Source organism: Sorex fumeus, unplaced genomic scaffold, assembly GCF_029834395.1.
Source record: "Sorex fumeus unplaced genomic scaffold, SorFum_2.1 ptg000047l, whole genome shotgun sequence".
Taxonomy (NCBI): Eukaryota; Metazoa; Chordata; class Mammalia; order Eulipotyphla; family Soricidae; genus Sorex; species Sorex fumeus.
Window position 1 is genome coordinate 14,617,239 of NW_026606104.1, and position 27,404 is coordinate 14,644,642.

General features: G+C 42.0%; 2 protein-coding genes across 3 annotated transcripts in view; one reads left to right on the plus strand and one right to left on the minus strand.

Annotated features, from left to right (window-relative positions):
- Positions 1 to 20,226, minus strand: part of HS2ST1 (heparan sulfate 2-O-sulfotransferase 1) — a 145,608-nt gene extending 125,382 nt beyond the window's left edge. The window contains exon 1 of one of the 2 annotated variants that reach the window (XM_056123676.1): positions 19,705 to 20,226. In XM_056123676.1, coding sequence (XP_055979651.1) covers positions 19,705 to 19,828 — 124 coding nt within the window. In that variant the 5' untranslated portion in view covers positions 19,829 to 20,226. The remainder of the gene's footprint in view (positions 1 to 19,704) is intronic. The other variant, XM_056123677.1, reaches the window with a different exon arrangement.
- A 304-nt stretch (positions 20,227 to 20,530) lies between these two features.
- The window catches only part of SELENOF (selenoprotein F), a 28,371-nt gene continuing 21,497 nt past the window's right edge, over positions 20,531 to 27,404 (plus strand). The window contains exon 1 of the mRNA XM_056123678.1: positions 20,531 to 20,881. Coding sequence (XP_055979653.1) covers positions 20,798 to 20,881 — 84 coding nt within the window. The 5' untranslated portion in view covers positions 20,531 to 20,797. The remainder of the gene's footprint in view (positions 20,882 to 27,404) is intronic.

The following is a 27,404-nucleotide window of genomic DNA, read 5'->3' on the forward strand; positions in this document are numbered from 1 at the left end:
CCTCCTTTCCAGTGCTTCCAAATGAGCAATGAGGAAGAGTAAATATTTTCAAGAGAGCCCAGAATTATTCCTATGAGAAAATTTTGCTTGCAAAAAAACCTATTTTACCAAAACTTGACCAAGAGGTAAGGGTAATACTATAGTATAGGTTTCCCTTCTAGTCAAAACGTTGAAGGTAGGGATAGAGCCAGCAATTGAAATCAGCACCAGAAAGTTACACTCAACAAACAGGGAGACCCAACTATAGAATTTTAGAATGCAGCCCCTCTCCATAAACCTTAACTACCACCTCTCCTCTACAGTACAGTGTGTGTAAATGAACAAGCCTAGGAGACACAGGGAAACACAAAGACAGAATCTAAGAGGAAATCAGCCTTTGATACAAAAGTTATAACAAACAATAAAGGTAGCCTAACTCCTAGCATGATCCTTTTACGCAATACATTACGTCCACCCAGCAACAAAAAAATTTTAAGAGATACTTAGGAGCAAAAAGCATAGTCTCAAGAAACAAAGCAAGCACCAGAACCCATTTCAGAATGACAAAGATCTTTAGAATTACCACCCTAAGTTCGAAAGACTGCTGCTAATGTACTTAGGGCACTGATGGAATGTGGACACAAGTGGATTAATGAATGTAAAAAAGGACATGGAATTTTTTTTTCTAGGACATGGAATTCTTAAGAAAGAACTAAAAGGAAACGACCAAAAAGCAATTATTCTGCAAGAGGAGTCAAAAGTGCCTGATGGTTTAATCAGTAAACTGAAAACAATCATGAAAAGAAGCGGTAAGTTTAAAGATGCCATTAGAAATGTTCCAAAAACAGAAAGCAAAACAATTTGGTTTTTGTTTTGGGGCGACGACTGTGGTACTTAAAGATTACTCCTAGTTCTGCACTCAAGGATCACTTCTGGCAGACTGGGAAAAGGCGGTGGGAGAGTCAGCATCATGCAAGCAAGTAAACTATCTGCGGTACTATCACTCCCACCCTTGAAAAAAAATTTAAATGGGAACAGAATAGCCAAGGACAGATGACAGTATAACGAAGATATGGTACAATACTCAAAATGAGAGGCGGGGGTGCGGGGGGTGGGGGGGGTAGAGGAAACTGGGGTTATTGGAGGTGGGAAATGTACACTGGTGGAGGAAAGGGTGTTGGAACATTGTATGACCGAAACATAATCATGAACAGCTTTGCAACTGTGTGCCTCATGGTGACTCAATTTAAAAAAAAAATAAAATGGAAAAAAAGAAAAGCAGCAGCAGCTATGGTACCTATGCTTGGTGGAATACTGCTAAGCCATTAGAAAGGTGAAGTCATGAAATTTGCAGATACATGGATGAACCTGGAAAGTATGCCGAGGGAAATGAGTCAGAGGGACAGGGCAAGGCACAGGATTATCTCACTCATTTGCAGGATGTAAAAAAAAAAAAACATAGTAGAGGAATAACTAATGCTCAAAATCAATAGAAACAAAGAGCATGATAGATCCTTAGTAGGAAGCCTGCCACTGGGTACAATGTGTGTGTGTGTGTGGGGGGGGGGGGGGGGGGAGAGTAACAGGAGAGGGAAGGGGCCACTATGACAATGATAAAGGGAAGTAGTCACTCTGGATAAGGACTGGATTCTGAAAGGAGGTAAGGTGGCATGCATGAAACACTCTCAGTAATAGTACTGCAAACCACAGTGACTATAAGGAAACAAGTCTGCCAGAGAGGCAAGCTAGTAGTGGGAGGGAAACTAGGGACACTGGTGGAGGGTCTGGTGCTGGAACATTGGACCCCTGAAACTCAATCATGAGTAACTTTGTAATTCACTGTGATTCAATAAATTAATTTTTAAAAAATTGAAATTAAGAGGTGTGATAACAATGATAATCTCAGGATAAAGGAAAAGAAGAAATATTTGAAGTACTAATGTCTGTCTTTCCAAAACAAACTGAACTAATATGCAAAGCTCAGAGACAAAACAGGATAAATACTGGGGGAATAAGTATCTGCATTTAGGTCTGCCATATTCAAATTTCAATAAGTCTCAAAGAAAATCTTGAAAGAAGCCAGGGTTTCTCCCCCCTGGAGGTGGGGGGAGGGGGGGAAACACATTACCTAGAAAGAAACAATGGTAAAAAGTACCTCAGGATACCTCAGGATTTTCTTCAGAAGCTGTAGAAATGAGAGGAGACAACAATAATGTATTTAAAGTGTTCAAAGGAAAAAAACCAACCCTAGTATTCTGTGTATAGTAAGAGGATCCTTCAATGGTGAAGGACAAAAGCTCAGAGAAAGTTGAAGAAATCTGTCACTAGACTTGCTTAGCAAGTCACTAACTTGTTGTTCTTGTTACTGTTAAGGAGATTTGGCACACAGCTGACTTGCTCAGGCCTTGCTGGGGACTTGCTTCCCAATGAGGACCAGAATCCCCAAGGAAAGCACTCCAAGGCTTTGACCTAGCTCCCAGGCCCTTGACTAAAAAAAAAAAAAAATTGGACAAGGATTTTTTTTTTTTTTTTTTTTTTTTTTTTTTGCTTTTTTTGGGTCACGTCATACCCAGCAATGCTCAGGGATTACTCCTGGCTCTGCACTCTGGAATTACTCCTGGTGGTGCTCGGGGGACCATACGGGATTGCAGGGGATTGAACCCAGGTTGGCCGTGTGCAAGGCAAATGCCCTACCCACTGTACTATCTATCGCTCCAGCCCCTGGACAAGGAATTTTTAAAGAGGTTCTTCAGAGTCAGAAAATGATGCAGGTCTTCAACTAGATTTACATTTAAAAACTTTACAGAGTAAATGACGGGAAACACCATTAATTATGTATACCGAACATACAGAGTATGTGCTTCTAGCACACAGGCAGTTCTGGATTTAATCCTTGCACAAAAATAATAATAATTTTCTTCATTCTTTTTTCAAATATTCTGTAATTACTTTCACAGTTCAATTTTTGTTTGTTTGTACTCCCCGTGGCGTACCAAATATGCCAAATACCAGTAACAATGATGGGTCTCATTCTCCTAAAGAGCCGTGAATATAATCTCAGGGTTAGGATGAAAGAGACGTTACTAGGGCCTGCTCGAGGCAATCGACGAATAACAGGATGATGAAATGAAAAAATGAAATGTACTGGCTCAGTTTTGATTCCGGATACTCAGGGATAACTCCTGGCCTTGCACTCAGGAATCACTCCTGGAAGTGCTGGGAGTTGGGAGAACCATAAGGGATGTCAGAGACTGAACCCGAGTCAGCTGCACGAAAGGCAAGTGCCCGACCTGCTATACTATCTCTCCGGCTCCTATAACTCAGATTATAGATTATAAATTAAAATTTTAAATCACAGATATAGCAAAATAAACATGAGCCTGTGTGGTTCTAAAGATTCTGAGAGCAATTCACAAGGAATTTCAAAATATTTTAGTTACCATTTTTCTGTAAAATTTATTTTTTTTGTAAAATTTATTAAAGTGACTACTTTGAAATATATTTTGCTCCATTATTGTACGCACATACCAGAATGATGTCACCTTCCATACACCTGTACTCAGAGGTTTCTAAGTAACACAGATTTACCATCATAACGTAGACAGCTAAACATTTCCTATCTTTTGTCCCCTGAAAAGAGCCCCTACTTCCAATGTCGGACAGAGAGTATGTGCTTTTAGTACTACTAATTACTAGTATTGTTCTAATATATAAAGATGATTATCAAGGTTTACTATTAAATCAAAATTTTAATTTTACCATAAATCATGACCTGACCTTAAGAAAACTGGGAGAAATCGGAGTTGGGTCATACTCCCACAAGGTTCAGAGGCCACCTCTCGGACCCTTGCATTGAACCTCCAGGCCAGTTGGTCATTAATTGTTGAAAGGGGTTCCCAGGCCCTCTGAGCTGTACCTGGGAGTACCTCGCACAACAAAGAATAATATGAAGAATGTAATATATTCAAATTAGAAAGTCAAACGTTTAGCCATGTTTAACAAACCAATTCTATACCACACAATATAACTTCATTTATGTGACACTATAATGATAATATAATGAAAAGTCATCTTTTTTCTTTTTCCTTTTGCTTTTTCGGTCACACTCAGTGATGCTGAAGCATTACTTCTGGCTCTGCACTCAGAAATTACTCCTGGAGGTACTCAGGGGACCATACGGGATGCCCTCTCTGCTGTACTATCACTCTGGCTCTAGTCATCTTTTTAAACATTCTCACCTCAAAGAACATTTCAAAAAAAGAAAACAACCCGAACACCCAATGACAGATGAGTGGGTAAAAACTTGTGGTATAAGGAGCTAGAGGAATGATGCAGTGGATAGGGTACTAGCTTTCACAAGGACAACCCAGGTCAATTCCTGGCACCCAAAGGCAATAGAAAGGAAGAGCAGAAGAACTGTTTTTCAGTAGGAAGATTGCCACTGGATGGGAGCAGAGGGTGAGGAGTGTCAGAGCATGGGGGATAAGTTAGGGAAGAAAACACTAAGACAATAGTCAACGGGGAAAATGCCTGCTCTAGAGGCAGGGATAAGCTGAGAGATAAGCAGGAACCTGGGGACACTGATGGAGGGAATAGACACTGATGAAGGGACTGATGTTGGAACATTGTATGCCTGAAACTTTATAACGCATAACGTTGTAACTCTGTCATTCATGATAATTTTTTAAAATAAATTAAAACAAATTTTAATTCTTAGTATCACATAGGGTATACCAAGCTCAACCAAGAGTGATCTTTGAGTAGAATGAGGAGTAACTCCTGAGTACTGCCTGCCTGGTGTGATCCCCTACAACTACACACCAAAAAAAAAAAAAGAAAAAGAAAAAATGTGAAATATATCACTGACACTGTCCTCCTGTTGTTTATCGATTTGCTCTAGCGGGCCCAGTAACGTCTCCATTGGAGACTTTGTTGTTACTGGTTCCCTGGTGGTCTAGTGAAATATATACACAATGGAATATTACTCAGCTATACTGTAAGATGAAAACTTGCCATCTGCAACAACATGATGAGAAGAAGCAGAAGGAGCTCACAGTATTAAAATAAGTAAGAAAAAGAAAAAACGGGCTGGAGCTACAGTACAGTTGGGAGGGTGTTTGTCTTGCATGCAGCCAAGCCAAGTTTGATACCCAGTATCCCATATGGTCCCCCAAGCAACACCAGGAGTAATTCCTGAGTGTAGAGCCAGGAGTGACCCCTGAGCATTGTCGGGTCTGACCCAAAAAGAGGAAGGAAGGAAGGAAGGAAGGAAGGAAGGAAGGAAGGAAGGAAGGAAGGAAGGAAGGAAGGAAGGAAGGAAGGAAGGAAGGAGAGAGAAAAAAACACTGAATGATTTCACTCATACGTGGTATTACAGAACTAGCCAGAGAAAGACAAAATCAAAGCAAAACAAAGGTTTGGATTCTGACCAGAATAGTGGTTACTAGAAGAGGGACAAAAGAAGCAAATCAAAGTGTAGAGGAGGCCCAATGAACTGCAGTGGAGGGATATTGGATTCCAGAAAGTACTCATTCAAAATACGATAAACATGTACAGACTGTTACTTCTGTTTTATTCTTTTATTCTCATAATCCTAGCAATAAGTGTAAAAGTAAACCTATTCTATAGTATAGAAAGAAATAAAATGTGGAACTTCACAAATTAAAGATATAAAATACATTTCCCTTGTATCTTGAGACAATGACAATGAATCATACCAGGGAAACTGACAATGAAGAAACTACAACACAAAATATTTTCCAAAAAAAGAAAAAATAAACTTGACATATTAACTATCTCTTCACTATTTTAAACTTTCATCACCCAAAAATTTAGAAAGAATGTATTTTGCACATATATGCAGATATTTAGAAAAATACCATTACAATTAAAATTAAATATGCAATTTATAAAAGTCTACTCTTAAACTGCCAAACTGAAGAAAAATCAGTAAGAAAATTTGAAGGAAGTTGTTCAGTAATATAAGAATGAGGGGCTGGAGCGACAGCACACCGGGAAGAGCATTTTCCTTGCACGTGGCGGACCCGCATTTGATTCCCAGCATTTCATACGGTGCCCCGAGCACCATCTGGAGTAATTCCTGAGTGCATGAGCCAAGAGAAACCCCTGTGCATCACCAAGTGTGACCCAAAATGCCCCCGTCAAAATAAAAGAATGAAGATTCCACTATCAAAATCTACTGACTATTACAGAGTATGTGTGGGGGTCGGGGACCATTTTCTGACTTAGCAAGAAAAAAATAATAGCCCATTTTCTGTATTGTTTTTGCTTCAAGTATAAAGGAACAAGAGACGAGAAATATATTCTCAATGAACCAATAACATCTTTAATTACATTCTTAGTCGAAATCAAGCAAATTAGGAATAAATATATCAAAAGTTAATATGCACCTGCACACCACTTAGTCTCAGACCCATAACCAACACAGACAATATTTGATGAACATCTACACTTACTTTTGTGTCCTTAACTATGCAAATCAATTCTTGCTATCTCAGAAGAAATGGAAAAAATATAAGGTGATACTAATGATTTCTAACTTCTGCAGAAATTTAGGAAAATACAAATTACTTTCCCTCTAAATTTAGTTTCAAATTGCTACATTAGTACTAAATCAATTTGCAATCTTTCAAATCCCCATCTCCCAAAAGAAGAATCCACCAGTCAAATCAAAAGGGTTGTCCCTTGACACTTCACAATACTTTCAGGTTTAGTAAGAAACTATCTTTAGCAACATACAAAGTGGAAGAATATCACACAAAGTGGAAGAAAAAACAATAATGTTCACCTTAACTAGGTACATTTTCATTACATACAAATAGCAGCAATATCATCTTTTGTAATTCCTTTCATTACATCTTACCTTGGAATAGGCTTATTATAAAAATATTACAAGATAGAGGACTAAAGACAGCAAATCTATCTGAAAGGATTAACACATAGAGTCTTAACACATACATGAACAATGACTGCAGAAGCCATATTAACAGGAAAAATATAATCTCTTCTAAGTCAGACATTTTACTGGCCAGTCTAAGAAGCATCCATTTTAGACTCAGCTGCATGGGAAAAGCTACAAAAAAGATCTGTTTCCTGAAATTCAAGTAAATTAGTAACATGGAAAAGATGTAAGTAGGTACATAAATAGCTATATCAAAACTATCTGAAGAAATAATGGCCCCAAATTTCTAAGTGGTAACTATAATCCTACTAGCTGAAACTCAACAAAGCCTAGAAAAACATGAAAGGAGTACAATAAGGCCAATTACAGTTAAATTATTTTAAAACTACTAAAAAAATATTAAAATCAAAGGGAAAAATACATTCTGTACAGCTGAACTTGAAAGAAGGATAGCAATCAGAGACTCATTGTCCATTTTTCTTGGAAGAGAGCATAAAATAACTCGCCATAGCCATGCTGAACCCTGCGCCAGGCTGTTTCACTGGGGGGGTGGGGGGGGAGGGGCAGGTGAGGCCCTTCTCCGCCCCAAGGGACCCAAACCCAGCAGCCAAAAGCCTCCAGAACTCAACTGCAGCCATGCTCACAGCAGTTCTCCACATGCTTGGGCCGAGCCTCACCCACAAGTAAATTTATCCCTGGACCACAGGACATCTCATAACTCACACGACTCATATTCCAAAAGTAGTGCACCACATTTGATGGGTTTAAAGTAGAAGACAACCAATCTTAGAGGGAAATATATATTATAAGCATATATATATATATATATATATATATATATATACATATAAGCACACCAGGCTCAATCCTTAACAATATGTTAGTAATCTCTTATAGAAGGGTTTAATGGCCCTGGATGAAATACAACAATATTCACATACTCTCCTCTAAAGAAAGGTTTTTGGAGCATTTTCAGCAGTTGATTATAACAAACAATACAAAATAAAGCATTTCGATTCTGCTTTGGGGCAGTGGTTGGGGTTTGGAATGAAAACATTCAAAATATGGTGATGGGAAGGTCTAATAATGGTGGGATTGGTGTTCAAATAATAATTGTATCAAATAAATATTTTTTTAAAAAGATAGCAACTCAAGTGCCCCAGAGCAGATGACTGGTTCAAGAAACTTTGTGTACCAACATCTACCGATATACTAATATCTACACAATGGAATACTATGCAGCTGTTAGAAAAGATGAAGTCATGAAATCTACTTATAAATGGATGGAAATGAAGAGTCTCATGGTAAGTGAAATGAGTCAGAAAGAGAGGACAGACATAGAATGACTGCATTCATTCATGGAATATCATTGTCACTGTCACTGTCCTCCCGTTGTTCATCGATTCACTTGAGCGGGCCCAGTAACGTCTCCATTGGAGACTTTGTTGTTACTGTGTCTGGCATATCGAATACGTCACGGGGAGCTTGCCAGGCTCTGCCGAGCGGGCGAGATACTCTCGGTGGCTTGCCGGGCTCTCCGAGAGGGGCGGAGGAATCGAACTCGGGTCGGCCATGTTGGCTGCGTGCAAGGCAAACGCCCTACCGCTGTGTTACCGCTGTGCTACCACTGTGCTATCTCGTGGAATATAAAATATCATAATATGAGAATAACACACAAGGACAGTGAGACAAGGGCCAAGAAGATTGCTCCACGGTTAGAATCCTGCCTTATGAGCTGGGGAAGAAGGCAGCTGGGACAGAGACGGAATCCCTAAGTCAATGACGTTTGGTGGAATTGCTTGGGATGGGAGATGTGTGCTAAAAGTAGATAAAGGATCAAACATGATGGCCTCTCAGTATTGGATTGCAAACCATAATGCCCATAAGTAGAGAGAGTAAGAGGGAAACTGTCTGCCATAGAGGCAGGGGCAGCGATTGGGAAGAAGGATATTGGGGACATTGGTGGTGGAAAATGTACACTGGTGGAAGGGTGGGGGTTCGATTATTGTATGACTAAAACTCAAACATGAAAGCTTTATAACTGTAGCTCACAGCGATTCAATAAATAAATATATAATGTCTATGTATGTATACAAATATACCTGAGAGTAGTTACTAAACACACAGGTATAAGAAAGAAAAATATTAATAAGTCATCAAAGTAGATATACGGATTTTAAAAAATACTAAGTTTAAAGAAGACATAAAAAAAGAGAACAAGACATAATAGAAAATAGTCTCAAGAGATTTAAACTCAACCATGTCAATAATTACATTAAAAGTAAGTGCTCGGCGCTGGAGCAACAGCACAGCAGGTAGGGCATTTGCCTTGCATGCGGCCAACCCGGGTTCGAATCCCAGCATCCCAGATGATCCCCTGAGCACCGCCAGGAGTAATTCCTGCATGCAGAGTCAGGAGTTATCACTGAGCATTGCCGGGTGTGACCCAAAAAGAAAAAAAAAAGTAAATGCTCTAAATATCTCTATTTAACAAGAGCATCACAAAAATGGGTGTCTGTGCCATCCATATTCTATCGACAAGAAGTTCAATTTAAATAAAGGAGCACTAATATTAGGATAATGGGGAAATATATACCACACTGACACTGATCAAAAGAAAGCTGAAGTGACTATATTAAATTATCAGATCACGTAGGTTTTCTGAGCAACGAATATTAGCAAGGATAAAGAGGGTCATCTCATAATGAAAAGGAGATTAATTAATCAAGAAGACATGACAGTTCTAATTGTTCATGTGCAGTACTTCAAAATATATGAAGCAAAAAGTAACAGAACATCAAGGAGAAAGAGACAAATCCAAAATTATCACCAGAGCCTTCAGAACTCCTCTTTATATTTGATAGAGTAATAAGGCAGAAAGAAAATCAAGGATATAGAAGTCTGTAACAACTTCAATTAATATGACCCACACATAGCATATTCTACCCCTCTAACATTAGAATACATTTTTTTCACATTCACATCTGTGTCAAAATTTACCAAGATAATTTATATAAATTTAGACCAAAAACAGGTCTGAATTTATAAATTATTAAGATTCAGAAATTCTATCATATCCTCCATTCTTTTCCCAGTACTCAGCTCTAGCTGACAGTGACAGCCAATCAAAAGTCCCCTTTCCCAACCTCCCCACCTTGCAAACAGATGATGAATAGTCCTCACCAATAAACAAGAGTTAACATAGGCCAAAGAAATTTAGAAGAGGAAATCTGATTCTATATAAGGATGTGCAGAAGTCTTGTCTGCTTCCCAGGCCAACAGCAAACACCTCAAAGTGAGCAACAGAACTATGTGACAGAAGGTTCCCAACAAGTTATCCATATAAAAGAAGAAAACCATACACCCAAATGATAATCTTACAAAGAGTGGGAGGGAAAGTCATTTTATTTAACAAAAAAATTATGGATTCCTTAAAAATAGCCAGCAGTACTCTAGTCCAGAGATCTTCCAAAAAGTAGGAATGACATGATTTGATTTACATTCAAGGAAATCTCTCTAGCTGTTACATTAAAAATAGTGTGTAGGGGGCAGAGAGCTAGTATAGTGAGTAGTGGTAGGGTACTTGCCTAAGGTCCCTAGAGCCTACTAGAAGTGATCCTTCACTGCAGAGCCAGAAGCAAGCCCTGGGCACTACCAGGTGGGGCCCACCCAAAACCAAAATCAACAACAACAAAAAAAATAGAAGCACATGGAATAGATAAGACATGGCAATATTCCAGAGAAGAAATTATTGTATCTAGAACTAGCATTGTGGTGTTGGAAATGATGAATAGTAGTCACAGTCTAGAAGTGTTCTGAAAAGATACGTCAAATAAGATTTTTTTTTTTTGACAAGCGGAGTGTACGGGATAAAATTAGATTAAAACCCTAATGACTGCCCTCAATTGAGATAAGGAAGGTTGGAATGAACATGGGTGAGGGCTGAGTGGAATGAGACAACAGATATCAGAACATCCATTGGAACGTGCTGAATTTGATCACCCTAAGAAAAATTACACATAGCAGCGAATCACATGAATCTAATGTTTAGGAAATAAGCCAAATCTAAATTACATATCTATTCAGAAGTTGCCAGTCTAAGAATCACTAGGGGAGAATAATAAAGAAAACTTACAAAAACAGATTGAGAGTATTCCTACATTAAATGGTTAAGGAGAAAAGGGGAAGAAAATACATGAGACCAAAGGACCCAATGAGACAGAAAGGAAATCATGAGGATGGCTGGGATCTTGGAAGACAAGTCAAGTCTATCAAGAAAGAGAATGTAGTCTACTGTGTCAGAAGCCGCTAGAAGGTCAAGCAAATGAAGAATGAAAATTAACAAGAGAGTTGAGAGGAGTTACCAGTAACTTTGACAATCAGAGAGCATGAAAAACTGTTAACAGTCAACTTCAAAGAGAAGCTAAATTACAGAAGGGCAGTTAGCAAAAAAAAAAGGGGGGGGGAGGAGTCAAGGGCAAATACTGTTTTCACTATTTTATGGTTGGAAGACATAATAACATTCTCAGCAGAAACAGAAGAAATGACAATCAAAACACTGAGGAAAATAAATGCTCTTAGAACCATGTCTTCTAGTAGATGAAGGAACAGGAGCAGTTACTCAAGTGGTTCAACAGGAAGTTAATTTCTAATTAATGGGCAGATAGGCAGAATACCTAACTAGAAGGTGGGTAGATAATTGTAAGTAATTAGGTTGTAGTGAACCATGGAGATCTATAAAATGTCCCTCAAAAGTGGTTTTCCTTGCAAAATAGTATTTAAATATTCATCAATTTCAATAAGTGTCAAAAAGCTAAGAGAAGGTGTAACAGAGTGGCAGTGAGACATCCTGGGATTACATAAATTGGAGATCAACCATTTCAGAGGACTACATGGCTCTAGATATCAGATTCCGAACTCAAAAGTGAATCACCAATTAACAATTCTAGAGTAAGTGCATTGCAATTAACCCAAGGTTCTCTACATTTTAGCTGAGCTACTATTGTAGTAGCAATAGCTACTGTTGCTTCTCTGAGGCAGAGAAATTTATGACCACTGTGGACACTATACAGGTATCACTGATAGAGCTTCAGACACCTGTAAAAACAACCAATCCTGGGACTGGATGACAGCACAATAGGTAGGGTGTTTGCCATGCACACGGCTGACCCTGGTTTGATTCCCAGCATCCCATATGGTCCCCCAAGCACCGCCAGGAGTAATTTCTGAGTGCAGAGTCAGGAGTAACCCCTGAATATTGCCAGGTGTGACCCAAAAAGCAAAAAAAAAAAAAAGCAACCAATCCTAGAGACCTGTTATAGGGGTGTGGTGCTGCCAGCAGCTCAACCTGTACCTGCAGGACAAGTGCATCAGCAACCTGATGGTGCCTTCAGGCTTCCTAGCGCTCCCAAATTGTCACTGTGCCTCTGACTGGACCCCAACAATTTGGGACCAAGTTCCCCAAGAAATTAAATGGACAAAAGTTTCGGTATGTGGGAGTCGTGTACACAAACCACTTCCAACTCTGCCATATAAGCTCATTTATTGGTCTTGCCTCAGAAACTCATAAATAAATCTTGAAAGAGATCAAAAGCCACAGTTAATCTTGGACCTGCACACGGCTGAACAGACTGGGGTAAATGGGGGGGCGCGGGGGGGGGCGGGTCAGTCTGGTGTCCACCCAAGCAGAGCCCCTGGCAGCCACTTGCTTCCACTATCCAAAATTGCCGCCATGTCCCTGAACAAACTCCACAGTCTCAGGATGGACCTCACGAGATATTGTCACTGTCACTGTCCTCCCATTGTTCATTGATTTGCTCGAGCGGGCCCAGTAACATCTCCATTGTGACACCTGTTACTGTGTTTGGCATATTGAATACCTCACGGGTAGCTTGCCAGGATTTTCCATGGGCTCTCCGAGAGGGGCAGAGGAATCAAACCTGGGTCAGGCGGGTTGGCCACATGCAAGGCAAACGCCCATCGCTCCAGCCCAAGATATTAATCTCTTGAAAATTTAGGTATGCAGGTTTTGTAACTGAAATCTCCAGGTTTTCTCAGGGTCAGAATGAGCCCCCCACTTTCTCTATATTCCTGGAAGCACCGGCAGTCATCCCCACAAACCAAATGCAAAGCTACCATGTAAGCTCTTTTACTGACCTTGCTGTAGGAACCCATAAATAAATCTTGAAAGAGATCAAAAGCAGTTAATCTAGGACCTACACAAGGTTGAACAGAGAGGGGTTAAATCAGAGTGGTGGTGCATCAACCTGGTGCCCACGTAGCCACTTGCTCCCTCAATCCAAAATTGCCACCAAGCCCCCAGCCAGACTCCTATCTCATGACTGACCTCAGTGAGATATAATCTGCTGAAAATTCTGGTACCCGGGTTTTGTGACTGAAGTCTCCAGGCCTTCTCGGGGTTGGAATGGGCTACCTCCCCCCCCACCTCCCTATACTTCCGAAAGCCTTGGCAGTCATAACCACATCCCAAAGCTGTCACACAGTTAAAAAACTACTCCAGCCTTACCTTCCCATTAAAAATACTGAACACCCTGAACAAACATGGTGAACTAGTATCTGTATTGCAAATCATAATGCACAAAAGAGAAAGAAGAAAAGTGCCTGCCATAGAGACAGGCTGGGGGTGGGGGGTGGATGCAGAAAGTGTTGAGGGATGGTAGAAGGGAAATGAGAGATAGAAATGTACACTTGTGGAGGGATTGGTGTTGGATCATTGTATGACTGAAACCCAATTATGGGAACAGCTTTGTAATGGTATGGATATTCAATAAAAATTTTTAAATAAAAATTTAAAAATTTTAAATAAAAATAAAAAAAATAAATAAGACAAAGAGAAAAGTCTTAACTCTGGCCCTGCAGTTAGTTTAGGAGGATTTTAAGAACACAACAATTCTCACCAGTGAAGACAAACATACAATCCTCTCTGAATTACTGTCTTTTATAAAAAATTATATTCTAATGAAGTGATTTTCATTAGAATGGATTGGTACTAGTTCAATACTAGGCAACTAAAATACACTGAATTAGACTCTGAAAAGTGGCTTTTCACGTTTGGACTATGGACCACGTCATTCCACAGACTGGTGGTTGAAAACCACAGTTCTAGTATATTCATGAACTTATTCCTGGTGCAATCACAAGCATATGATCAGCAAATATCTGAAATGTTGAGGCCCCAGACAAAATAAAATCATCAAACACACCATTCTCATATTTACATAGCAAAGGCTCCATTAAACTGTTCTGTTGGCCAGCATTAGCAACAGCACACTCTTGAGATTCAGAAAGGAATAATTTTTTTGGTTTGGAGTTGGGGGCAGTGCTAGGGATCAAAAGACCTGACACCTGAAAAGCAAGTGTTGGACAACATGGCTGCATCCATGACCCAGAAGTGTATTTTCTAAAGCAATATACTCCGAAATGCACAATTCTGGACACAGCTAAAAAACTATTTATTTTGACTCTATGCTGCCTTCTATTTCTTATCAGAAAAATTAAGTATATATTTTAATAATACTGACTCATTTCAACATAACCCCAGATAATTTTTTTCCTAACGTACCTAAATTAAATTCTCAAGCTTCATGTTGAATGAAATCCAAAATCTATACAAGACATATGAATACATACTATCAAAGATGAGTTGGAACAGCGTGAAAGAAATGAATTAACATAGTATTTTCCATATTGGCTATTCATTGAAAGAAATGGCAATGTCTCTATGAACAAGTGTCTTGAAAACCTAATTATAAAAATTAAAATGCCACAAAATACCGTAACAAAATATAGAGAATGCACATAATCTTAGTTACAGAATTAAGGAACAGAAAAAACCTACTTGTCTGAATTGATCGATTTGACTAAGTTGTATAACTCTGTATAAGCAAAATATACCATAAACTCAAAGAACAAATGAAGAAAAATATGACAAAATAGAGGATTACTAATTCTAATATCAAACTAAAATTAACTGATTAGATAAAATAACCCAACAGACAAATGAAAATGAACTAACAATACTCAACCTAATTAGAAGTGAAGGAAATGTAAATTAATACAACATCATATATTTCACAGCTTCAGAGTAGCAAAATGAAAAACTGGTAGAATCCAGTGTGTGTAAATGTGTTATCAGTATAAATTACCTAACCTTCTGGAAAGTATATATTTTTCTAAAACAACATATAAAAACCTGACAAAATGCAAAATACATATATCCTTTGCCCTAATAATCCCACATATAAAATAATTTATCCTAGTAAAAAGTGACAACAGCCCAGGGATATAGCTCAAAAGGATGGAAGGCATACTCTGTGCGGAGGTACCAGGTTTGAGCCCAGATTTTGTCCTCCTGGCATTGTATGCTCCCACAGCTCAGAGACAGTCACGCCCCAAGTTGAAAACAGTGCCCAGGCACTGCTAGGTATATCCCAAAATAAAAAATGACAACACATACAAAGTTACATGAACACATACATGGTGTGTTTCTTTTAACATTGTTTATAACAGCATTCTTTAACCATTAGTCCACGGATCAGTGCTGGTCTGCAGGTGTGAAAGGGTTGAAAACCAATGGTCTATCTACAGTTTTGGTCTTAACTGCCAATTCCATGGACCAGTATGCAGGAATAGGTACTGGTCCACAAATACAAACAGTCTGAAGAACAGGTATATAATACCATGAAAGAAATTAATTTTTTTAAAGAAGCTGAAAACAAACCAAATGTACATTGTTGACATAAAGTTTTATAATTTAGGATATATGGACCCTATGGAACATTACACAGCTTTTCAAACATGTCAGTGAAATTTATATTTTTTGAACTGGAAAGAAAGTTATGCTATTAAATGGGGGAAAATATGGCAGTCACAGAGTATAATGTAGACGGTGGAACCATATTTACTTAAAACAAAACTGTATTGTATTCTGTTGGGTATTTTCCGAATTCCTTCTTTATATAATTTGCCTGGTTGGGCAATGAATATACCTAGGTCTGTAATATATCTTCTGTTTATTAGAGCTTTCACCACCAAGGTACTCCCAAATCAAGGCAATGTAAAGCAATTGTATGCAATATTAACTGTAAAGCAATATTAAAAAGTTCTTTGAAAAATATACTCCCAAATCAAGGCAATGTAAAGAAATTGTAACAAGTCCTTTGAAAAAGAAAACTTGTTTTTTGTTTGTTTGTTTCCTGTTTTGGGGCCATACCCCTGGGTTCAGGGTTACTACTGGCTCTGTGTTCAGGAATCACTCCTGGCAGGGTCATGGTATCAAATAGGGTGCCAGGGATTGAATCCGGGTTGTCGCATGCAAGGCAAACACCACTGTACTATCACTCAGGTCCCCTAAAAACTACTTTTAAGGACAAACACTAGCTTTCCTAATGCCAAAAATAAAATATTTTTTTAATATTGTACTTTAATTGTTGGGCTGTACAATAGCACAGCAGACAGGGCATTTGCCTTGCACGCAGCCAACCCAGGTTCGATTCCTCCGCCCCTCTCGAAGAGCCCAGCAAGTTACCGGGAGTATCTTGCCCACACAGCAAAGCCTGGCAAGCTCCCCCGAGACGTATTCAATATGCCAAAAACAGTAACAAGTCTCACGATTGGTTGTGAGATGTTACTGGTGCCCGCTCGAGCAAATGGATGAACAATGGGAGGACAGTACTACAGTGCTACTTTAACAGTTACAAAAAATACTACCATAGATTATTTCCTATAGCAGAACTGTTATCTATTTTAGTCTTTTCAATGGATAATATAATTATGTTCATTATACAGGTATAAACAAGAGGGCAAAATATTATTCTAAGCAATTCCGTTGTGTCAGTAATTGGATTTTCTCAGAATGATATTAATTCTTAGAAATAAATGCAATTAAGCACTGGCATTGCAGTTTTAAAATTCTACTTAAACTGCTCAATGTTAGAATAATGGCAATAAAAAGTCCCAAGCAGCCTGGCATAATTAAAGGAGCACTTTATTTGGAACCAACATACCGAGGTGCAATCATGGCTCTGCCACTTACACTACCAATACGATCAAGTTTTATAAAATGCAAGCCTGTTCCCACATCTGTATAAATGGCTTTTTGTTGTTATTCTTGGAAAATGAAATGAGAATATCACACATCAAAGTGCCCAGTACACAACAGTCTGGTTATCAAAATATGCCTCCTTCTTTCTTCCCTTTCTAAGGAAGATTACTAACTGGTGACATCTGTTTTAGTATTGTTATTGAAAGACTTCATTTAAGAAAAACAAAAAGACTGCTGATAACATTTTTTTTTCTTTTGGTCATGATTTTGCATCTCCAGAGAATGTTTCATTCCTTTAAGTGCTTTGTATTTAAGGCTCGTCCACTTCATTCATTTTTGAGGACTGTCTCTTTGGATTCACATTTACAATACTGGTGGAACTTAAAGGTTTTTTCTTGTTAAAAAAAAATCAGGAAAAAAAGTCAGAGAGGGATGGAGAGATCTTAGAGTGGGTAAGACTCTTGCTATGCACAGGGCTAAGCCGGATTCTATCCCAGGTACCCTGTATGAGTCCCAGAGCCAACCAGAAGTGATCCCTGAGAACAAAGCCAAAAGTAACCTGATGACAGTCAGGTGTGGCCCAATAAACAAAAGGGGAGAAAAAGCCTAAGAGACACCTCAAAGGCCTACTCACTTGCAAAGGAGGACTCTAATTAGTCCCTGGCACTGCCTGGCACCCCCAGCCCAAAGGCATCCCCAGGAGCTACCCAGGAACAAAAAGCAGGGAATAAACCCCAGCCCATAGCACAAGTGAGTGTGCCTCCCACACCTCCAACACACACTCGTGCACACACCCCCCCCCCACACACACACTCAGGAAAAAGCGGGTTCATTTCTACCTGTGGCTTTCCATACCATCAGAGAACTTTTAAAATCATTTACGTCGGTATGCTAATCAATAAAAATCACTTAAAAATGTTAAAAAGTGTTAATAAAGGAAGGAAAAACTAAGCTACCCTAACCCACTGTAATGTGTCTAGAAAACTCAAAATTCAAATAACAATATAACAAAAGGTAGAAATTTAAATTTTCAAATTAACTTTCAACTTTCCCTAAAAAGAGCCCTTTCTCTCTAGATCTTTAAAGATGCCAGAATATGAGCATGAATGTCCCCAAGTGAATCCAACAATAAGAAAGAGCATCTTGGCCACCATTCAATATTTAAAGTGACTATTTTCCACATATGCCACATACTAATAAAATCATAGTAAGTTTAATATCTCTTCAAGACTATACTAAGTAAATAAATTTTACCCTAGAGCTGAGGGCTGGGATTAATCTTTACTCCTCAATTTCAGCGTCACATCAAGTTTCCGAAGCAGTTGACACACACCCCTACCTCCCCTCCCCTCCCCCCCCCCCGCAATTCACAACCTCCACAGCTTTCTGCAAAGAGTACTCAAAACCACAAAATATGTAACATTAATACTATTTTCTGCTACATTTCCCATAATGAATCGCCACCTGCAGCTTCTAGTTGTTGCTCTTTAGACTAAATTATACTGTTACCGGTATTTTATTGCTCGGATCTCCAAATACATACACACATTTAAAATGCAGCTAAGGGTGGACGTGCATGCATAAACACTTCGTATTACGTCTCCACATTCAAATTACAGCACGGAGCTTATTTTTGAGTGCCAGGTACATTTTTAAATCAAAATTTACCGCTGGCAGTCTTTCAAAACTTCTTTCCCACTCCGAGCTCTTTGCAAATGCCCCGGCCCCCTGACGCTGAGGGTGCCCGTGATCCTTGCACTTTCTGATCTTTCACAACTCCCACTCGGACTCTGCGTACTTCGGCGCACTTCAACCACGCGGTAAGCAATCACTGTGAACTCCAAGAGGGTCTAAATCGATTGCTCAATGCTTTATTTTTCAACGTGTGCACAGTCTTGCTTTTCCTTTCGCACTTATATATACCTCTCTGAAATTCCCTTTCGGCGTAAGCTCATATTTTTCTGGAGTCGCCTGGGGCAAAGAACGCTGCCTCTTCCCTCTCCAGTAGAAGATATCTGGCAGCTTCTTGACGCTCCGAGAGGCCCTGAGACGCCCCCATAGTCCTGGGTAGCTCAGAGGTTTTGAAATCTGCAATCCCGTCCGACTCGGGCAGTTCTGCTCCTCCGGACTGTCGCTTGGTGCCCTCGCCGCCCCCGGAACAAGCGCGGGAGCTCCCCACGGCGAGTTGCTTTTACCCACCCTCACGCCCACCCGCTTACCCCTTCTGCATTCCCCTCGACGCTGCTCAGCAGCTCCCCAAAATCACGCGTGCAGGGTGCCCAAGGGCGCACCGGAGAACGCCCCACGCCCGGGATCGTCCGCCTCCCCCAGCAGCTACCGCGCGGCGCGGGTCTCCGCCGGCAGCGCCCGCGCCCCGCAGACTTCGTGCTCCTGCTCTCCGCTTGCCGATCGCTCACTTCGGGGGTGGCCTCTCGGTTCCGAGGAACCCACCCTTCACCACCACCACCACCACCACCACCCCCCGCTCCGTCCCGTGACCTCGCGCGCCCGGCGCTCCACTCCAGGTTCATGCACACGCTTCTAGGAGCGTGCATTCCCGCGAGTCCGAGCTCCCCACCCCCCTTTTAATTTTATTCTATTTATTTATTTATCTATTTATTTGCAAGCTTGCTCCGTCTCGGAGCCCCAGAGAGAGATCCCAGATCAGACGGACGCCCAGCAGCCCGGATGGCGACGCCGCCCCCCTCCCCGGACCAGCCCCTTGCAGCGCGCCTTTTACCTAGCTTAGACCGGGACTCCTCCAGTTTCTGGATCTGGTTCTCCAAGAAGAGCATCGCCACCGCGAAGGCCACCACCGCCAGCAGCTGCAACTTGGGCGGCATCATAATCCTGAGGAGCCCCATGAAACCCGCCGCTCGGGATCAAGACATACCGCGGGGGGCGGGGAGCGGGACCCCGGAGGCGAGCGAGATGCCGGCCGAGAGCTGCCCACCCCGCCGGGGGCGAGGCCAGGAGAGCGCGACAGCCGGAGAAGCACCGCAGCGACCCCCCTTCTCGTCTCCCCAGCCCCCCGCCCTCGGGCGCTAGCACCAACGCTGCCCGTGCTCGCTTCTCCGACGACCACTCAACGGCCGCCCCTTCCACAAGCCCGCGCAGCAAAAGGCAGCGCGGAGCCGGCGCCGGGCTCTCGCCTTCCGCTCCGAGCCTCAGTTGCCGACCCCCGCGCCAGCCAGCCCGCCCGCCCGCCTGCTCGCCTCGCTTCCTCCCGAACCCTCCCTCTGCTCGCGGCCGCGCGCTCCACCGCCAGCGCTGCGGCTGCGGCTGCGCCGCCCTCGGCCCCGCCCCCTGGCCCGCCCTCTCCGCCACCACGCGCACGCATCCACGTACGCTGCTCGGCAACCAGAAGCTCCGCCCTCGGCTCCCGTTGGGTTGTGCTTATTGGACCACAGCGCCCCGCGGCTTCGCTTTCGGTTCGCGCTACGATTGGTCTCCTTTGCCGTAGATCTCAACCATGACGACATTCGATTGGATAAACCCGGCAAAGGGCGGGGAGGGGCAGGTCGACACTGACGAAGGCGGGGCTCTCGGCGGCTTGAGGAAATGTCGTGAATGGAAGGAACCCCGAGAGGCGCAGATTGGGGGAGTTTAGCAAAGTGCCTGATTTGAGTTGCCAAACGGACCCGAAGACGTCGTATGTATATTAAGTATAAAGACTCTCCAGCCCCTTTAAGCTTGTATATGTCTTCAGGTTATTACCAGTCTCTGAAGTATAGGCGCTTTGACGAGAGTGGCCCTAACGTCCGGTTTTGGATCCGGCTTGGGAGTGGACACCCCTAGCACAGAGGTCCTCGCTGCACCGAGACCTACGGAAGATGGGAACGATGGCGGGCGGCTCCGGCGCGCGGCTCTTGCCGGCGTTTGGGCTGCGGATGCTGTTGGCTACCGTGCTTCAAGCGGTGAGTGGGGCTCATCTACACCGCAACCTCGGGGCCGGTAGGAGGGATTGCGATCAGGGACACTGAATTCCGAAATGCGTTCGGAGGCGCTCGAGCGGGGTGGGAGGCGTGGGCTTCCCAAGGCGGCGGCCGGCTGCGACGTGGCTTAGCGCCTTCCTTGATCCTTGTCCTCCCTCGTCCGAGTTTCGGACGCACCTTGGTATTCATCTCTTGCCCAGCTGCAGGTACATCACACGGTGTATTCACCTTCTCTTGCGTAGCTGCAGATACATCACACGGTGAGGAAAGAAAATGGGCAGGCAGTCTGGGTAGGAAATGGGGATTTTCTTCCAAGTAAAGAAACCCAGGGACGAGACCCCCACCCCCACCCCCCAAACTTAGGAAAGCCACTAAGTCTGGACTAAGCAGCACATCCTGATCGCCGGGATCATTGTCTCAGTTAGTGGCTACTCCTCTTGTGAGACACGTTGACTTCGCCTCTTCACCTCGGCAGTCCCTATACTGTTGTATGCACTTAAGTGGAATGTGTGGCTTTAAAGAAGCTTCTGCAATAAAAAGAAGCCGCTCCATCACAAAGCATGCTTTTTAATTCTTAAATTGCTTTTCTAAGACGATAGACTTCACTTCGTTTAAGGTCACACGGGGTTAACGGACTTTTGCATCTCATTTTGCTCCGTTAATGGAACAGATGGTTCCTAATCTTTGAGGGAAGACGAGTTTTTGACTTGATTTTCGCTTCCTTCATAAAACAAGTACCGGTTAACTCCTGAGAACTTTGCTGTGCGTGTTTTGCTCAGTGAGTAATAAAACTTTTTAAGTGAGAGTTGTGCTGGGAGCTTTTAAACCGGTCTTATATCCGCGTATTGAGAAGTTGGACCACACCCGGCTCTGCTCAGGGCTTAACGCGGGACTTCCGGGACCGTATGGGGAATATCTGGATTCGGTCTCAGATCAGCTGCGAGTAAGATAAATGCCCTGCCCGCCGTACTATTTCAAACACCAGTATATCAGTTTAGTTCTGAACTTAATTTTTTGTTCGGGTGCCACACCCGGCAGTGCTCAGGGCTTATTTCTCCTGGTTCTGCACTCAGGGATCACTCCTGTGTTAGCTCTGGGTACCGTATGGGGTCCTGGGGATTGAATCCTGCATGCAAGGCAGTACTTTACCCTACCCTCTATAGTAGCACTCCGACCCCCTCTACATGTTCTTGCCTCTTGACTTTCAATTATCTAAAGTTTCAGTTATCTAAGGTTATGTCATTACAGAAAGGTTGAATGGCTTAATAACTTCTCATAATTTTGTGAATCTGCTTAACGGTGCCTCTGTTTTTCTCTGGCCTCTTCTTTCCAGCTCTCTTGAGGTAGTAGGTTGTCTGAACTCAAAGTCAAGATGACTTTATTGATGGTGCCGCCAGGCAAGATGGCTTGGTTCTCCTTGAACCTTGCCTCCTCCAGTGGGACAGACTTGTCTTACCATGGCCTCCTCAGGCAGCATTCCAAAGAGCAAAATTCCATCTAAGGCCTAGCCATGGAAGCCATTACTTCTGGCATGTGTTATTTGTTAGATCAAACCAAGACTAGTGTAGGTTAGAGGAATGGTGAAACAGACTCCATTTTTGCATGGGAGAGTGAGAGTCCCATGAAAAAAAGTACAAACAGTCCAGCAATGACTTCACAGAATCCAAACTGAAAAATAATTCTGTTCCCTTTTACCCTCCAAATCCAAGTGCAGCCACTTAATTCTGTGTTCACTGGTGTTGTCTAAATTCAGGTCATCCTTGCATGGAATGAGCACGCAGCTTCCATTTCTGGTCTCTCCATCATATTTTGTTCTTTTCTAATCTAGTCTTGTATCTACAGTCACCTTTCTGAAATTTCAATCTGTCACGAAACCACTTCTATATTAGGGCCAGAATGATACCTCAGTGAGCCATATACCTATTCTGTTTGTGGGATGCCCGGGCTCAATCCCAGAGCACCACCAGATGTAGCCTTAAAGCTAAATGAGGGAATATAAACTCTTAACACCTAGGGATGTACCTCAGCAGTAAAGCTCTTGTCTTGCATATGGGAGCACCAAGTTTATTCCCCTGCACTGCATAATACCTAAGCACTGTTGACTGTGTTCCAAAATCGAAGGAAAAGAAAATGACTCAGTTGTTTCCTTTTTTTAAAATGTTGTATTTATTGAGCAATTTACAAGATTAAAAATATTTACATGTTTTAGGGGTACTGTGTTACCATACCACACTCACCACCGAAATACCAACCCTCTCCCATACTCCAGTTGAGCCATCCTTGCATCCTTCCCTTAGGTACAGCTCTTTTTTGCCCTTCTGCTTTTAGATTTAAGTCTTAACAAACCCTGTTTGTAGTAGTACTGGTGGTTTATCCAGGCTTAATTCTCAACATTTAACGCCACTGGGTTAGGAAATGGGAGAGATCGAGAATGGAGAGTCACTTATTTTAGTATATTCTATGTTCTCCCTCACCTTGCCTTTGAACATGGTGTTGCTACTGCACAGACACTGCCTCTGAGCTTCAGTTCTTCCTCTCCTTTTCTCTTAACCTAACAACAAAAATAAAATTCTTATACTGCATACCCCCTGATCCTTCAGTTTACAGCTGATAAATGACTTTCCCTAGAAAAGCTTTTTTTGAGGTGGAAGGAGAGAATACCAGGGGCGCAAGGGTTGTTTGTGACATTGACTGTTCAGGGGCTATTCCTAGCTCTGCGCATAGGACCCATAAGTGCCTCATCCCCTATACTATCTCTTCAACCTAGGAATGCATCCTTGAACTCCAAGGGGAGGAATATTTATTTGGTGGGAGGGAAGGGTTGGGTTACAGTTGCCTGTGCTCAAGGCTTACTCCTAGCATTGCTTTGGGGAACACCTGTGGTGCCAGGATCATCCAGCCCAGATTGGTTGCATGCAAGGCAAGTTCCTTACCCCCATACTCTTTCCAACCCAAGAGTTCCATCTTCCTTGTGCTCCAGTGGTAATCAGTACTTTACCTAACAGGCTCCTTTCACAGTTCATGGTGTTGATTGAAGCTCTATAGGAAAGGACCATCACATCTTTCCCGTTTGCTGTTTCTCCCTAGTAACATAACATGATTTGGTATCTGACATAAAAGTGAAACATTTAATGAGTGGAACAAGGACTCAACAAACAGTGCTCTGAAACCTGGACATAATAAGCCAGCTGGGAAACTTCCAGCATTGTATTTTAATGTGCTTCACAGATCTGTCTCTTTATTATTAATACTCCCATTTCAAGTTGTATTTGAGAAGTGAACTGGGCTTCTTGTATTCTGCTTTCAGAAACCTCCTAGAAATTAGTACTGTCTGTCATACTACTGCTACTAGACTGAAACAGGAATCAACTTTCAGTTCTTTTTCTGAAAATAGTCCCCATATGGCAGAGTATCCTAACTTACATACAGACTTAGCCATCAGACTTAGCCACTCTAAAAGATAGACTTTCTGAGTTTCTGTAAACTCTGCCTGTTGAATTCCTAATCTTCTTATTGAGAACTCTAAATTTTAAGGCCCTCAGGAATGGGTCAGTGGTTTAGAGCTCCTACCTTGCAAATCTACGAGCATGAGTTCTAATCCCAGGGTCTCAGCTGTGCCGAGCGCAATTCTGACAGCTTGTCATTTGAGCCCCACGGCTTTTGTGTGTTCAGTCCCTCACACCACAGGCCAGTTTTATGTAAGCGCCAGAAAAGGGCATGCAATCAACAGCAAGCACTGCAAGTTCAAAACTAAAAACAAAGCTAACCTTTGAGGAGATCTGATTTGACTTTTAACCTTGTGCATTCAAAGTACTCCTTCCTGGCCCTGACAGTTTGACATCATCCCTGAAGTGTTCCCCAGGCACAGTGTGGTTAATGCTTCTGTTTTATACAAACCTCACAAAACATGAGGAAAATAGGCCTATGTCACAGTAGGAATTTGTTAAGAGTCGTGCAGCTAGTGAGAGGTTTCTGACACCCAGCTACGGTTGCCTACTGTCTTCTGATAATGAACAACATTTGAATGGAAAGCTTCATAACATAAATCGGTTGCCTGGGGGAAGAACTGCCCCATCTGTTCTAGCAAAAATACTAATAAGACCAACCGTTTACTATTGTGAAATGTGATCACCAACCTGGTTTATACCCTGCTAATTGCTCTGTATATGTGGAGAGGGAGTTGCGGGGTAGATAACAAACCCGACAGTGCTCCAGGGCTGTTTCTAGCTCTGTGCTCTGGAGTGACCACTGGCAGTGTTCAGAGGAGCATATGCAGTGCCAGGGATTGAACCAGGGTCTGCAGGATCCAAGAGAAGTGTTTTAACCAAACCTCTGTTCTCTTTTGGGTTCCCTAAAATAATTATAATCTCCGTTTATAAAATGTTGTGTTATAATAATACTTGTAAAAATTACCAGCAATTTATTATTAAACTTTCTACTTATGGGCAAGAGATACAGTACAGTGGGTTAGGGTGTTTGTCTTGTACGAAGCTAACCCAGATTCAGATTCGATCCTCAGCACCTCATATGGTCCCCTAAGCACTGCCAAGAGTAATCCCGGAGCATTGCAGGGTGTGGCAAAAAAAAAAAAAAAACTGTCTTTCACAGATCTAGTGATCAAAAGGTCAGGTGGAATAAGCAGTCTACATGGTGCAGAAGTCAATTTTTTGAAATCTAACCATTAGCTTGTAAGGCTTGTCTTTGCACCTCGTGGTTTAGTTACTGATATTGATAAAAGACTTAGCTCCAACTTTGTTGAATCATGCCTCTTGGTCCATAGATTAGACATGGAGGTTTTAGTGCTCGCTCCCTTTGAGCGTGCCTAAGTAGCTCTAACTCAACTAGGAGTGCATAGTTATCAGCTTGCTTGTGAGATGACAGCTGGGGTCATTGACCCGGGCAACCAGATGGACAGAGAAAATGCCATTTTGCTAAGATATTCAATACCTGATGCCCGTGGTTTTCAATCTTTGTATGCCTGTGGCTAGGCCCTGTCAGAGCCCCGGTCCTTGAATACTGCAGTACCTAGGTAGAACAGTGGCTTTCAACCTTAGACTTGTGGATCGTCTTTGGTCCTGGACCAGTTGGTGGAAAACCACTGCCTTGAACTGAAGCCGAAGCACACCAGGTAGGATGTTTCCCTAGCATGCAGCCAGTGTGGGTCCCCAGAGCCTGCCAGGAGTGATTCCCGAGTGCAGAACTAGGAATGATTCCTGAGAACCACCAGGTGTGGACCAAAAACAAACAAGCAAACAAAAGAAAAAATTCAGTGAGATCTTTGAAGAATAGTTTTTCTGTTAGGGATTTGGGGGTTGTTATGCCTGCGTATCATCTTAATTAGGTGTCAGGTAATCTGTGGCCTTGAAAGCTTGACACTCAAGGAAAAGACTCAGGAGTTGTCTATAAATAACTGTATAAAGCCATGGAGACTGGATAAAGCCCCAGTCACATGTGTAGACTTAGAGCGAGAAAGTCTAAAATATGTTTGTGATGGGAAGAGAGAGAAAATAGAAATGGGGAAGCAGCAACAGGTAGAGATACTTAGAAGTGGGCGAGCTGTGAAAAGAGAAATAGAGCAGAATAATTTTTGAATGTCTTTCTTTTAGTGAATTTTGGCAACTTTAGTCTAATCAGAAACCATACTAGGGCTACAGGAGAGAGTATGCGAATTAAAGCAAATGATGGGGATTAAGGCAAATGATTCACATGCAGCTGCTGAACCCCAGGTGTGATTGACCAGCACCCTCCTCAGGGCCCAAGAGTAGCATCCTCGGTTCCTTTAGTAGAGACTCCAGGAAAGGCCTCCTGAGCACTGCTTGGGAGACACACACCCAGAAAAGAAATGAGACTATAGTAATAATTCTGAAGTGACAGAGAGTAAAGAGAAAAATTAGAATGATCGCAATTGAATATTCTGAGGAGTTGCATTACTGATGAACTAGAATACCTACAGAGGTGGCAGAAGGTGGAATTAAATGACGGTTAAGAGTATAGACCTTAGACTGATGACATACACCACACTCACTGAGACATCAGAAAACAACTAACGCTTAGTATACATTTGTTTGCCATTCTGATGGACTTACTTGCATAAATCATCTTACTTCATCTCTGTTACATTCAGTGTAGGAGGCATTGCTCCTTGCATTGTCATTAAAGAAATGAAAGCTTAGGGAGGTTATCTTGCCTGAAATCTTGGGGCATGGAGGGGGTCACATCTTAAGTAGTTAAGCTAATACCCTAAACCCCCAAAGCTTAATTTCTGATGTGTTTCTGTTTTCCATCACGTTATCCTCTTCCTCGCACATTCCCTGCTGGGTGTGAATGTAGTCTGTGGTCTATGAAAGGGACCTAGAAGTTAATGTTAGTTGCTATAGTATCTCTCTACCCCAAAAATGACAGATTCTTTTTTTTTTAAAAAAGTGAATGTGTGGAAGAGTCAATAATTCATAATAAGGTTATAGAGTTTTTTAAATAAGAATTTGTGTCTAGGACCAGAGCAATA